At 39.1% G+C, this 14,930-nt stretch overlaps 1 protein-coding gene and 1 pseudogene across 1 annotated transcript in view; one reads left to right on the forward strand and one right to left on the reverse strand.

The window, feature by feature from the left end:
* The first annotated feature begins 993 nt into the window (after window positions 1-993).
* LOC140520910 (DET1 homolog pseudogene) lies at window positions 994-3,335 on the forward strand (annotated as a pseudogene).
* A 1,677-nt stretch (window positions 3,336-5,012) lies between these two features.
* The window catches only part of PLEK (pleckstrin), a 36,333-nt gene continuing 26,415 nt past the window's right edge, over window positions 5,013-14,930 (reverse strand). Inside the window, exons 5-9 of the mRNA XM_072635372.1 lie at window positions 12,364-12,548; window positions 11,280-11,384; window positions 8,396-8,479; window positions 7,337-7,406; window positions 5,013-5,567 (exon numbers count right to left, since the gene is read on the reverse strand). Coding sequence (XP_072491473.1) covers window positions 5,431-5,567; window positions 7,337-7,406; window positions 8,396-8,479; window positions 11,280-11,384; window positions 12,364-12,548 — 581 coding nt within the window. The 3' untranslated portion in view covers window positions 5,013-5,430. The remainder of the gene's footprint in view (window positions 5,568-7,336; window positions 7,407-8,395; window positions 8,480-11,279; window positions 11,385-12,363; window positions 12,549-14,930) is intronic.

The following is a 14,930-nucleotide window of genomic DNA, read 5'->3' on the forward strand; positions in this document are numbered from 1 at the left end:
AGTCAATCGTAAATATTTACTAAATGCCTACTAAGGACCTAAGTGCCAGGCACTGTGCTAAGTGCTGAGGATACAAAAAGAGTAAAAACAAAATAGTCCTGCCTTCATGGAAATCACTTTCTAATGTATAATACACAGGTAAAAGGAGAAAGGAATAACCCTCAAATGAGTAACTACCTCTCATAAAAGAGGCAAGAAAAAGCTTTTTCAATGGAGGGGAAAAGGGGGGAGGTGAGAGGGGAAAAAGTGAAGTTTACTCTCATCATATTTGGCTTAAGGAGGAAATAACATGCACACTCAATTTGATATGAAAATCTATCTTACACTACAGAAAAGTAGGGGAGAAGGGGAGAAGGGGGTAGTGGGGATGATAGAAGGGAGGGCAAATGGGAAGAGGGAGTAATTAGAAATAAACACTCTTGGAGAGGGACAAGGTCAAAAGAGAGAATAGAAGAAATGGGGGGCAGGATGGGATGGAGGGAAATATAGTTAGTCTTACACAACATGACTATTATGGAAGTCTTTTGCAAAGCTACACATATATAGCCTATATTGAATTTCTTGCCTTCTCAATGGGGATGTGTGGGGAAGAAGGAAGGGAGAAAAGCTGGAACTCAAAGTTTTAGGAATGAATGTTGAGAATTGTTCTTGCATGCAACTGGGAAATAAGAAATACAGATAATGGGGCATAGAGATCTATCTTGCCCTACAAGAAAAGAGAGAAGATGGGGATAAGGGAAGAGAGAGGTGCGACAGAAGGGAGGGCAGAGGTAATCAGATTGCATGGTGTTTGGGGGTTGGGGGGAGGGGAGAGATGGAGAGAAAATTTGGAACTCAAAATTTTGTGGAAATGAATGTTGAAAACTAAAAATAAATAAATAAACATTAAAAAAGAGGCAAAATAGTGTTCAGAAATATGCCCAGAACAGTGCTATACACTTTTCTACTTAATAAATGTATTGTGGGATCCCGGCCGTTGTCACCGGGTGCCGGCGTCAGTGGCAACATGGCGGTGGCGGCGGCGGCCGTGGCGGCCTTCGGAGTGCGGCCAGCGCAGCCCGGGGATCCCCTCGCCCCGGCCTCATGAGCCCGGCGCGACGGGGGGGGGCGCGGGACGGACGGAAATAAGATGCTGTGATGATGGATCATGATGTTCCAACAATCAAACCTCGAAGAATCCAGAACCAAAATGTTATCCACCGCTTGGAGCGTCGGCACATCAGTTCAGGCAAGGCTGGTACCCACTGGCACCAGGTTCGAGTGTTCCACCAGAACGTCTTCCCCAACTTTACTGTGGTTAATGTGGAGTAGCCACCTTGCTTCCTGCGAAAATTTTCACCTGATGGGCACTACTTTATTGCCTTTTCTTCAGACCAGACATCACTGGAGATTTACGAGTACCAGGGCTGCCAAGCAGCAGAGGACCTACTGCAGGGTTATGAGGGTGAAATTTTGGCTAATGGCAGTGACCAGAGGTCAGTCAACATCCGAGGCCGACTCTTTGAACACTTCTTCGTCTTGTTGCATATCACCAATGTTGCTGCTAATGGTGAACACCTAAACCGTGAGTGTAGCCTCTTCACAGATGACTGCCGTTGTGTCATTGTGGGTTCAGCTGCCTACCTCCCTGAAGAGCCTCATCCTCCTTTTTATGAAGTTTATCGCAACAGTGAGTCAGTGACACCAAATCCCCGCTCCCCTTTGGGGGACTATTCCCTTCATATCATTGATCTTCACACTGGCAAGTTGTGTGACACCCGCACGTTCAAATGTGATAAAGTGATCTTGTCCCACAATCAAGGGCTATACTTATATAAGAACATACTAGCCATTCTTTCAGTACAGCAGCAGACCATTCATGTCTTCCAAGTCACTCCTGAGGGCACCTTTATTGATGTCCGTACCCTTAGTCGATTCTGCTATGAGGATGACCTGCTCACTTTGTCAGCTGTCTACCCTGAGGTACAGCGAGACAGCCAAAGAGGCATGGCCAACCCCTACAAGGAGCCTTTCATTAATTCCCTAAAGCACCGGCTACTGGTATACTTGTGGCGCCGGGCAGAGCAGGATGGTAGTGCCATGGCCAAGAGGTGCTTCTTCCAGTATTTTGACCAGCTACGACAGTTGCGCATGTGGAAGATGCAGCTTCTAGATGAAAATCACCTCTTTATCAAGCACACTAGTGAAGATGTAGTGACACTACGGGTCACAGACCCATCACAGCCTTCCTTCTTTGTTGTGTACAATATGGTGACGACAGAGGTGATAGCAGTATCTGAGAATACCTCGGATGAATTGCTGGAGCTCTTTGAGAATTTCTGTGACCTCTTCCGCAATGCTACCCTGCACAGTGAAGCCGTCCAGTTTCCCTGTTCAGCTTCTAGCAACAACTTTGCGAGGCAGATCCAACGCCGATTTAAAGACACTATTGTAAATGCAAAATATGGAGGGCACACAGAAGCAGTACAGCGGCTGCTTGGTCAGCTCCCCATCAGCGCCCAATCATACAGCGGCAGTCCTTACCTCGATCTGTCTCTCTTCAGCTATGATGATAAGTGGGTTTCAGTTATGGAGCGGCCCAAGACTTGTGGAGATCACCCAATCAGGTTCTATGCCCGGGATTCTGGTCTGCTCAAGTTTGAGATCCAGGCAGGCCTGCTGGGCCGCCCCATCAACCACACAGTCCTCCGCCTGGTCGCCTTTACCTTGCACCCTTTTGAGCCTTTTGCCATCTCAGTGCAGAGGACTAACGCCGAATACGTGGTCAACTTCCACATGCGGCACAGCTGCACATAGGCTGGGGGCCCACCAAAGCCAGCTTGTCTCACCTTCTAAGACTCGTGCCCCCTCTCATCTCTGCACATTAGAGAGCAGAGCCTTCCAGGGGCCAGCATTGTTCTTTTGAAGCCAAGGTCTGTGTTGGTGGGCCTTGCTTGATCTGTAGTCACTGAAACATGAGCCAGAAGGGAGGAGTTGGACCCAGAATAACTTACTTTAAAGAAAAACAAACAACCTAGCTATCAAATAATTTAAATGTCTCCCACTTTTTCCACAAGAGATTGCCCAGCATTAAGTCCTTTAATTATTTTGAGAGGGGGGAGTTCTGCGTGTATATATTTTATTGAGGTGTAGATGAGAGTTTTCCACTATTTCTCCCCCTTCCCTCTTTTCTTGACAATGGTATGCAGCCTGAAGCAGAGCAATTGGTTGCCATTGTGGCCAGACTTAATAACTGATGAAGACCCTGCTCATTCCTTTTCATTTAGCCAAAAACTGAGGCTGTCTTTTTAAGTAAAAATAAAAGACATATTTTCTTAGTAATTTAAAAAAAATAAATAAAAAAAATAAATGTATTGTGAATTCATTGAAGGAATTCTAAATAAGAGGCAAAAACTGAAATCATAGCTCCAATAACGAGATACTTTAATATCCATGTTTATTTCACTTATATATAACACAGAGTTTGACTATGTTTCAATAAATAGGTCATTTTTAAATGAAAAAAATAAGAAAGTACTGTGCACGGTTGGGGGAAGAAAACTACAGAAAAGGTACTGTGAGCCTCACTTATCTCCCTGAGGGTAGGATGGGCCATGTGAACCAAGGATTTCATAAAAGTAGATATGGAGAGGGGGTAGGGGACAAGGGAAAAGTGAGGAGAGAGGTTAATAGGGAAACACTTTTTCTTACTCCCTTCTCCTTCTGTAAATGTCACTATAGCTCTACCAGCTTCATTGTGAAAGACGCTGAAGTAGAATCACAGGTTAGTGGATGGGACCCAAAGCCACTGGCATAAGCATAACTTGGTGGCAGCTTCTGCCTCGTCTGACTAGTGCATAGGGAGAAGGATTCATGGAGAGCCCTGTAAACATAGTCAGAAAGAAGTCTTTAGGCCTTAGAGTAAATGCAAGGCCTAAATGCATTAAGCTGGTATGTTGGAGGTTGTCTCTGCAACGTCCGCTACCATCACAGTGAACAGCTTTTAGAGCTATGGTTTTCCTACTTCCAAATAGGTCAAGACCCAATCAGAGGGTCAATGTTCCATTCTGACTCAGTAGTATAGTAATGAGGGTGAGGAAGGGTCTTAGCTATTATCCGTGGATAGAATTCACACCACTTCACATCCCAACACTCAACTGTGGTATGATGTTATGTACTGGGTCATTTTTCCCTTTTTTAAAAAAATCAAACACAACAAGAAGGGGAAAAGAGATAATATCTCACTGGAACAAAGAAAGGGACACCCTGGAATGGAATCAGGATCAGCTTCATACAATAGATAGCCATTCAGCACAATTTCAGACTATTTAAAATGACTCCTCTGCTCCTTCTCCCAGTCTCTCTCACCTGCCACGGATGCTTAAAAATCCTTCCACAGAGCACAAAGCCTTTCTTCTACAGTTAGAGGTGAGGCTTTAAAGGCACATACCCCTGAGAGTGGTAACACTGACTCAAATTCCCACTAAAGTAAAAATGATGTATCTGATCTTTTCTTGAGATCAGGTTTTAATAACAAGGAAAAAATAGGAAGGCATCGTAAACTTGACATTTAGCACTGAGAAGAGTATTTTTAAAAAGACTCTGGGAGTAACAAAGACAAATTTTACTTTATACATAAAGTTTGTTAGACCAAGAGTTTTTCTTTTTTAAAAAAACAAAAATCTTGGTACTTATAAATCTCTCAATTCCTTTTAGTAGGAGAACATAAAAGAAAGAAATAATAAATCCTAGTTTGCTCAGCAGAGTGCAGTTCCCTTATAAAATATGTACTTTTGGAGGGTTTACATTTTTTCTCTTTTTCTTAAAAAAAATCTGTATTTGATGCAATGGCTCTTTGAGAATGGAAGGAAAACTGATATAAAAGATATTTCAGTACTATAAAATCAAAATATATCAATCACAAATTTTTTTAAATGCACTTGGTTGTATCTTAGACTTTACTCTAGTGAGAGTACTCTTTCCCTCTTCCTAGGGGACAATAGTAAGGTGAGAGAATAAGTAAATGAAAAAAGTGTTGATGGACTAGTCAATTTATTACTTGTTTTCAGGATTTGTTAGAAGGAGTCATTTTCTCAGGCATACAACATATTTGGAAGCATCTAAGATGGAAGGCCACACTCCAACCAAGGTCACCACCACCACTGTCATGCATTAGAGATTATTGTAACCCTCTCCATCTTCTTGAAGATGAGGAAACTGAACCCCAAGAGGATAACTGACTTGCCACAGTCACAAAAGTGGTTGTATCTACACAAGGAAGGCTGACAGAAAAAAGGACTGAGTAGGAGTTAGAACACAGGAATCATCAAATACAAGGCTAGTTATTTTCAGAATCTACAGCAGGTCTTCTTTTCCTCCTGTTTGGGTGACCTCAAGAGAAGCCTTGATGACTGAGCCCATGGGAATTCTGTTAGAGCTGAAGGTTCCTTTTCACTTCCCGGTCCGAGAGACCACCTGAATGGCTTTGATCCACTCTGTGCGCTCCTGAGGGGACGCCGCTTGTAAGAAATAATGAACTTCAGTAGCCGTTATAATCTCAAAAAGATTTTCATCACCACTCTTCTTAACTATAGGGGACAGAAAAAGAATATCATAACTATTGGAGGACCCTTACTTTAAAGAGATCATCTGGTTCAATCCCCAATGTTCAAGCAACAGTATAGCTATAGAGCCCAGAGAGATTTTTAGAACGTGATTTTGTCCTATTTTCAACGTTATCCTGATTTCTCTTTTAAAAACAAATGAAGTATATGTTTTTTGAAAAGCATGACTTCCAAATTCTCTAATATTGATTGTCATAATGTAAAAATACTAAGGAAATTTTAAAATGTCTATTTGGATAAGGTCACTTATTATTTGCACACAAGCCTTTAGCTACTAGCAGTTTTCCAAACTAATCAGAAATCTCTCCTTTTCTCAGCTAATAATCTTCACGTGTTGTCCTTGGTATAGATTAAATTTCTTTTCCTAAGAATAGTCATGGATTTGCACTTACCTGTTCATTGCTCTCACTTTAATTACCTTATGCCTAGAACACTATCATGACAAAGTTGGGGGAGATCAATTTGCTCATACTGGAATAAACCTTGTAATTTTAGTCTCCAACAGAACTCTAAGGAGCTCTAAGGAGCCATAAATCTGATTCTGAAAATTTCAGGATCAGAAGAGAATCTTATTTAAACAAGATGGGTGCTGAAAGAGAAATGGGAGGCAGATACATCCAAAGTCTTCAATTTATAAAAATACTCTAGTCTAGATATTTTAAGCCTGTAAGTACCAGATGGCAAAGTACGAACAATGACTTTTTATTGAATTTTACTGGGGTTCCATGGAATCTCTGGGGACCCAGCAAACTAAATTTAAATGTCTATGCTTATATCATTCATAGAATAATGGAATTTTAGAGCTAGGAATCTTCTCAGAGATCATCTAATCTAATAAGCTTCATTTTTCAGATGAGGATACAAAGACCCAGAAGAGAAGCTTGTCCAAGTTAGTAAAAGAGACAGAATCAAGTCAGATATCCCGCACCAAATCCAGCCATTATATCATGCTGCTACCCCAGTAGAGGATTTCTCAGCCAATAAATACAAAGGACTTAAGAAACCTTAAAACCTAAAGAGTGTTAAAAGATGATGTAATAACAAAGTCTAAGGTGGACTAAGGACAAAAAAGCCCTAAACTGGTTGACACTTTTATAGACTCCAGGTTTTGTTCAGTGTAGTTCATGTATATATGCAAGATCCTCAGAAAGCCATGAAACCTTATGATGTTCCTGGGGTTGTACAGGAAAGATTACAAATGGGAAGCTTTGATCTCTTTGAAAACTTTTGGAAGCCATTCGTACAGGCATAAATATATTTTTGCTGATAATAATCTGTTGGGATAGACATGATTATAGGCTCAGAGTGGAAAGCAAGCTCACAGATCATCCAATCCAACCCCATCACTTTGTAAAGGAGAAAACTAAGGCTCAGATGAATGACTGTCCCAAGATCACACAGGCAGTAGGGAAAAATAGACATTTATTAAGTAACAACTCTGTCCCAGGTACTTTATATTTATTATCTCTTTGGATCTTCACAATAATCCTTGGAGATAAGTACTATTATAATCCATTTTACAGGTGAAGAATTGAAGCAGACAGAAGTGAAATGACTTGCCCAGTAGCACACAGCTAGTAAATGTCTAACACTGGATTTGAACTCAGGTCCTATTGCCTCCAGGCTTAACACTCTATGTACTACCTAACTGCTAGTGAGTGAAACCCAGGTCTTCTACTTCCAAATCTAGTGTGTCTTCCCTCTGTATTTCTAGAGGGGAGATTTGTACTTACTATCAGGGATGCTCTCCACTGCAGTAACCACACAGCCTCTCAAATGAATTGCCCCCAGTGGATCTTCTCCCTGGAAAAGGAGAACATTATGCCTACAAAATATACCACAGACTGATTGGTGAAGAGTTACACAACTCAGATGGAGATTCAATTCAAGTCAACAAAAATATATTAAGCCCTTGGAATAAAGAAGGGAAACTTGGCAACTCATATTCCCAAACCTATACCTCAGAGGGGGCAGTGGAGGATGTACACAGAAAGATGTAAACAAGTCTTGTGCATTCTGGGGTACTTCCCCAATTAAAAGTTCAAATTAGTGGAGAAACAGGAAGGAGAAGTAGGGGAAGTTAAGGTTTAACCATATCTCTTTCAGAATCCTTAGACCCCCTTGGCCCATCTATTGCCTAAAAGGTCATAGGATATAATCAAAGAATACTATCCTTCAGTTAAAAACAGAGCTGGAGAATCCTGTTTGCTCAGGGGAGGCTTAAGGCTTCAGACTAAATACCTCCTGACAATAAAAGACAAAACTGCTTAAATTAAATAAGCAAAATGTTATCTAACTAAGCCTGACTAGAGAATATTACTTCTTAACTAATTCAGCCAAAAGCTAAAAATTAGATCAAATTTCTCCTCTCACCCCCCCACCAAAAACACTGCCAAAGCTAATTAAATTTAAGTGAAAGAAAAGTTGGATTGGAAGGTCTAATTGAAATATATGACATGGAGAAATTAATTTCAATCTCAGAGAAAGTGAAAGTTTACACTGAGAACTGGATGCCTCAAAGCCATAGGTTTATTGAATGACCTTTACAACTCTTTAACCGGATAGATATCTCCAGTGGAGACTGAGAAGAGGTAGGAGATGGAGGAAAGCAGGAAATAGGGAAAAGATATGAGGAAATGATGAGGTTAGAAGGTCATAAGATCATAGGAACACACATTTGGAGTTGGAAGAGTACTTTGGGATAGACAAAAAGAATTGGGAGCAAAGTTGGGCTACTCAGTATAATAATGAGAATGATGTTTGAATCCCTCTTCTGCAACCACGGCACTCACCCCTGCAGGATCATAGTAGTGCAAATAGGCAGGGTCCTCCCTCAGAATAAATTTCCTCACTTTCCAGTTCTTCCTCCTATGCCCCTGCATCCAGTATCAGCATACAAAGGATAAAAAATAAGATTATCAGCCCAGTACCACCATGTCCTAACCCAGGATTGAGGCACAAAATTAGCAATGGTGTCATTCAATCAACAAACAAATGCTTATGACTCACCTATGATGTGCAAGACACTGTGCTCAGTGTCAACATACAAAGATAAAAATGAAACAATCCCTGTCATCAAAGAACTTATATTCTTGGGGCAGAAGGGGGGTGGAAAGTGGTTTTTGGACTAGTTGTATCTATATACATACATACATATTCTCTAACATTCCTCCTCCAACATAAGCTTCCTGACAGTAGGAACTGTTTTCCATTTTTCTTTGCATCCCCAGTGCTTAGCACAGTGCCTGATGTATAGTAACTGCTTAATAAATGCTTGATGACTGATAGGTTGACTGAATTGGCATGACAATTTCTTGTAGTCATCACTCCTTCCTTTTCTTCCAGGAATATATTGTGGGATCTCACATAATTTCTGGGTAATCCTCCTGTTTCTGGTGAGTCAATCTTCAGAGGAAGATGACAAGGAGGATTTGGAAGCAGTGGGTACTGCTCAAGTTCCTTTAAGCACTTTGGTTGCATCAGAATGTGACAGGATTGAGTCATTATTCTAGAATGACATATCTCTGACTGAGGAGGGTACAGATGCCATGACGATTTATAATATGCACATCTGGGACTTTCAGGCCATTTCTTAGAATTCATACTCAGCTATAAAGATCACCATCTACCCATCACCAATTGCATTCAGTTCAACAAGAGTTATTGAGCACCAGCCATGTGCCTCACATTGTGCTAGGAAGACTTTATGTATATATTTATATACACACACATATATATATATATACATACATATATATGGCTAGAGAACATTACTTCTTAACTAATTCAGCTAAAAGCTAAAACTTAGATTAAATTTCTCCTCTCACCCCCACCAAAAACACTACCAAAGCTAATTAAATTTAAGTGAAAGAAAAGTTGGATTGGAAGGTCTAATTGAAATATATGACATGAAGAAATTAATTTCAATACCAGAAAAAGTGAAAATTTACATTGAGAACTCGATGCCTCAAGGCCATAGGTTTATTTTATATTTATATATATATATATATACATATATAATACACACACATACATACATATACACATATGTATTATGTGTGTTTGTGTATATGAAGGTATATACATATATGCATATATGTGTATGCATATATATATATATATATGTGTGTGTGTGTGTATTAGACACAGTCCCTGACTGAAGGTACTTAAAATCTATACGAGAGACAAAATACACACACACACACACACGCACACGCACACGCACACACACACAAATAAAATGAAGTAAATTATATAAATAAACAAAAGAGATGAAAAAAATCAAATATGCCAATGTCTAGTCCCATTCAGCCAGCTCTGGGTTAGGGCACTTTACTAGAAACCTGGTGTACTAAGACATCAGACTTCTCTCAGCCATCTATCGATTATATTGTAAAATATTGTAGCATCCAGATTGACTTTTAAACTATGATCAGTACTTGACTTAGAAGGAAGGAGAAACTAAACCCCTTCTGAGGAAGTATGTTGTAAGGAAAAGAACAATGTGATCAGATCTTGATTCAAAGTCTGGCTTTTTAGCTTGCTAGCTATGTTATTTGCCTTGGCATTTCTGAGTCTCAGTTTTCTCATCTCTAAAACAGTAATAATAATACTTGTATTACCTACCCCTACATTGTTGTCATAATGATCAAATACAATTGTGTTTGAAAAATACTTGATGAAGGTCTCTAAAGCCTCAGCTAACATTAGGTGGCCATAAAGAATCCCAGATTCATTTTTTTCCTTTCTTTCTTTTCTTCCAATTACTTATGAACTTTTCCCCTCTTTTCTTATTTCTGATAGCGACCAGTTGTAAGGAAAATAGTTTTAATGGTGATAACTGGGGATGCTAAAAGGATATAGATGCAGGAATCATCTAATCCAATGTTTAATCAACTAAACCCAAATCCATCATGTCACTGAGGTCTCCTTCAGCTCCAATGTGACTTGAGTCTTTGAATACAAACTTTCCAAGGATTCTTTTCCAATACAGAAACCTACCCTATTAGAATGTAAGTTTGTTGAGCACAGGAACTTTTGTCCTTGTATCACCAGCATTTAGCATTGTGCTAGCACATAGTAGTTTCTTAATGCATACTTATTAATTGATTGGAGTCAATATGTTCCTCCCAAAAAATGTCACTTTAATTCTTCCGGTGCTTACAATATCATTCACTGCTAGCCTACAGATGTGAATATCAATTGTTCATTTAAATAACATTTTACTTCTCTTACTTGGTTTCAGATCCTCCCCATCTATATTTCCCTCTTCATTGGTTATTTGTTTATTGTAAAATGAATATATATTTAGCATTAAATGGCTCTACTTAAGAATTAATTTAACATTTAACAGTCATTCTATGTAAGGTGTTGTCACATTGGCTATCCTCCATCTCATAAGGTGGCAATATATATATTTTTTTGCCTTCTCTTTTTCTTATTGTTTTGAAGATAATGACTTCTCCCCTATTTCAAGTTGTCTCTCTCTTTCTCTACTTTACTCTTCCTCATATTATTCCCCTTGGATTTTTTGAGCACATCCGGGAACTTTTAGTTCTAACTACTGCCACAAGTAGCCACTAACAGACTTTCAGGTAAGAGGGAGAAGGCAAAAGTAGGAGAAAAGAGAATCCAATGAAAGAGAAGAATCCAAAGGGTATGGTACTGGCTACTCACCTGCTTCAGGAGGCACCCTTGTTTAATGATGACTCCTCTGAATTCTTCCTTCAAAATCACATCATCATCACTGGAATTCTCCTCACAGAAGAATCCACTGTCTGCCTAATGGGAAACCAACACGAATCTCTTTCACCAAATCATAGGTTTGCCATCACTTTTTATTTCCCTGATCACCATCATTTTAATGTTCTTTCTGCCTTTCTGTGTTACCTGTACCCCAATCTGAATCTTTTAGGTTTTCCCCTAAAATGCTACTTCCTCCATCCCTCCTTTATATTTCCTGTCTTTCACCTTTCAAGCATGCTTCTATGAATATTCTTACCCCTCCTGAGCTTGACTTGTTCCTTTGTTTGTTTATTTCTTTACTTGTAAGTCAGTCTTTCTCTGGGTAATTTTCTTCCTTCAAAGACTACTTTTTCTCAAACTGTTACTTTTTCTCACTCTTACCCCAAGTAACATCTGGGACATTTCCCCAACTCTAGCACTTGCTGCTTTCTGTATTCCATGAAGACTGGAGAAGTGGTCTGAGGAAATGAGAGTGACAGCGAAACTTCACCCAAAGTGAAATGAAACTTTGTATCTGGGAAGTTTCTTTCAGTCTCCTAAGCATAGTGTTTCTCTCATGCAGTGTCCAAATATCTGGGCTCTAATCCAAAGAAGAAACAGAACTGACAAAATCCCCAGAGAAATTTCCTCTTGCTACGTGTATAATATGACCCTAGAGTGAGTATGTATTTTGAAAGAGAAATCTGCAGTGGTACTATGGGGATTTCCATGAGTTGAATTCTGTGACATTTTTTTCTCATAGGTAGATATAATTTGACAACTGTTTGGGACAGGAGATCTTAACCTGGGATAAGTGAACTCAAAAAAAAATTGATAACTATTTTAATATAATTTGTTTTCTTTGAATTCAAATGTAGTTTCTCTATTTTAAAACATTCTTCAAAACAAGGGGTTCCTAAGCTTCATCAGACTACCAAAGGGTTTCATGACCTCAAAAAAAGTCAAGAACTCTTGTTGTGCAATCTGGTTGGACTATCTTCATTATAAGAATGAGCAGGTAACTCTTCCCACTTACAAAGTAGTAGAAAGCATCAGGGTTATCAAGGAAGGAGGTTTCAGCAGTCCCATCAACTGCATTCTTGGACAAGTCCCCAGCAGGCTGTAGATAACCTTCATTTAGCAGTGAAGATGCTATCATGAGACCTTCCTGACGATTACGGACAGATTGTTTAGATAGTAGCCAGTCAATCACACAGTTACCTAGATAGGAAGAATCAATGGTCAGGTTACTAGTTCAAAACTAGAATCAAAAGACTGGAAAGAACTTTGGAAGATGACACCATCCATCCCCATGCCTGCCCAAGACTATATTTAAATCATCCCAAGAGGTGAGCCCTCTATCATTAAAAAAATTATGCAAAGAAAAATGTCCTTTCCTTAACAATATATTAGGCATCTCAAAATGAGAAATCTGGCATTTTGTCTGATTGAAAAGAGAAAGAAAATTAATCTTTTAGATGATAGATAAAATCATCCTTATATTTAAATTATTGTCACAGTTTTTGAGAATAGTCTATGACAATATTTGGGTCTTCTAAATTAGATAGATGAGGGAAATGGTTGGCGTGACTTTGATTGATTTGGTTAGGGAAGTTGTGCAACATGATCATATATGCCTTAACCATCACTAGTTCATTCATTCATTTATTCATTCATTTGTTCAATAAGATTTATTAAGGACCTACAGTCTCTGCTCTCAAGTAGCTTATATTCTATCGAGGTATAGCAACACAGAGGAAGTCTGTGAGTTGTCAGGGGAAGGTACTAACAAAATGAAGGGAACAGATTAGACTTCATACAGGAGGCAGTACTTGAGTTAACTTGAAGAAATCTAGGGGTTTTAAGGCATAGACATGAGAAAGGAATCCATTTCAGGTATAAGGGATAGCCTGTTCAAAGGGACAGAGACAGGTGGCTGAATTACATGCTTGGAGGACTTGATCTGCCAGAGGGAAATTGACGAAAAGGAATATTTAGGTGCAACCCAGGAACCAGGATCCCTCATGCTTTGGTCTCAAGCAGATGGAGTCTGATCTCAGAGTCTGATACAGTAAGGTAATATTCTCTTTAGAACTCATTATACCCTCTTCTAGAGTTTATTCTGAGAATTCCCCAAATTTAGAAAGTGACTAGGCTTCCATGTATGTAGGTAGTAGGGTCCCCAGGTCCTATGTATACAAGCACACATATGCTTATGCATTTTGGTTACAATACACTCTTTATGTCACCATCCTAGAAAAGGCAGAAAACATAAAAGACTCATAACAGTCTAAAAGCAGATAAAGAAAACACAGAAAGAACTGAAATCAAGGTTTACTGCTGGGCAACATTCCAACATTCTGGTGAATCCATAACTCTCTCATTATGTCTTATACATTCACATCCACACTTGTTATGCCTCTGTGATTCAGACACCTCCCAGAAGGCAAGTACGCTTTGGAATTGCTTGATTTGCCTTTCCATAAAATTTGTTCTATATGAATAACTATATGTGTATATGTATAATACTGGAAGAGTGACAAGGTCCAGGTCCTAAAGACACAATTATTTCATTAACCTCTAGGAATATGATGTACTGAAAGTTTTTGCCTTCTTTTCTCTTTTACCTCACCCAAACCTTGCTATGTAAATTGACATCTAAATTTTTGCAACCTACCTTTCCTACCTTTCTTCCCACTGCTTCACATGATGAAGCCTCTTCTCCATCCAGGATGGTTAACTTGTGTTTTTTTTTTGCTATAGTATGGCCATTTTTACTTCCACATCTTTGTGCCATTTCTTTCTAATGTGACCATTCTAAGATTCCCCACAACTTCCTTTTCGTGAAAATCACACCCAATTTTCTAGGAACAGTCTACCTTCTGGCCACTCCAGCCTACAGCAATCTCTTTCTCTCTCCTCTAAATTCATGACAGCTGTTGTCTATCATATTTATCTAGCATTTAACACTGTGTCATAGCATTTCTTCTTTTGTTATGTTAATATGTTTTGTATTGTTATTTGACGACTCGTGAGTGTATTTTTGTTGACTCAGCTGAACCATAAACACCTTGACAAAAGAACTCATGTATTTTTTTTTGTATCTTCCACTTCCCTAACACAGTTCTTGCACATAATACTCAAAATTATATTTCTTACTTCAGGACTCTGTGATAATAATACCAGTGCAAGTATTCCCATCAGAAACACAAAATGCAACTTTTCAAAGCCTTGAGAGACAAACTCTGAAGGTACATCAAGCTGGAGGAGGTCTTACAAAAAAATTTTCGTCTAGTTCCCATTTTTCATATAAAGAAATTGAAGCCCAGAGTACTTTTGATTTCATTAACTCCATATACTGCTCTCCTGTCTGTGACTTTTTATGGCTCCTTAAGTGTTGCCTTGTATGATTTGTGACTTCAGTCTTGGAATGCTGTACCTAATAGGTCATAGTTCCTTGAATACTAATGGGCTTCAGCAGCATTCACTTTTTCTATGCTCACAGTATTTTGTAACAAGGACTGAGACCCCATAGACAGAGTGAGCATCATTACAATAACTGTAATTCCTATCTGCCTAACTATGGCTATATTTCTTAAATTC

This window comes from Notamacropus eugenii, chromosome 1 (genome assembly GCF_028372415.1).
Source record: "Notamacropus eugenii isolate mMacEug1 chromosome 1, mMacEug1.pri_v2, whole genome shotgun sequence".
Taxonomy (NCBI): Eukaryota; Metazoa; Chordata; class Mammalia; order Diprotodontia; family Macropodidae; genus Notamacropus; species Notamacropus eugenii.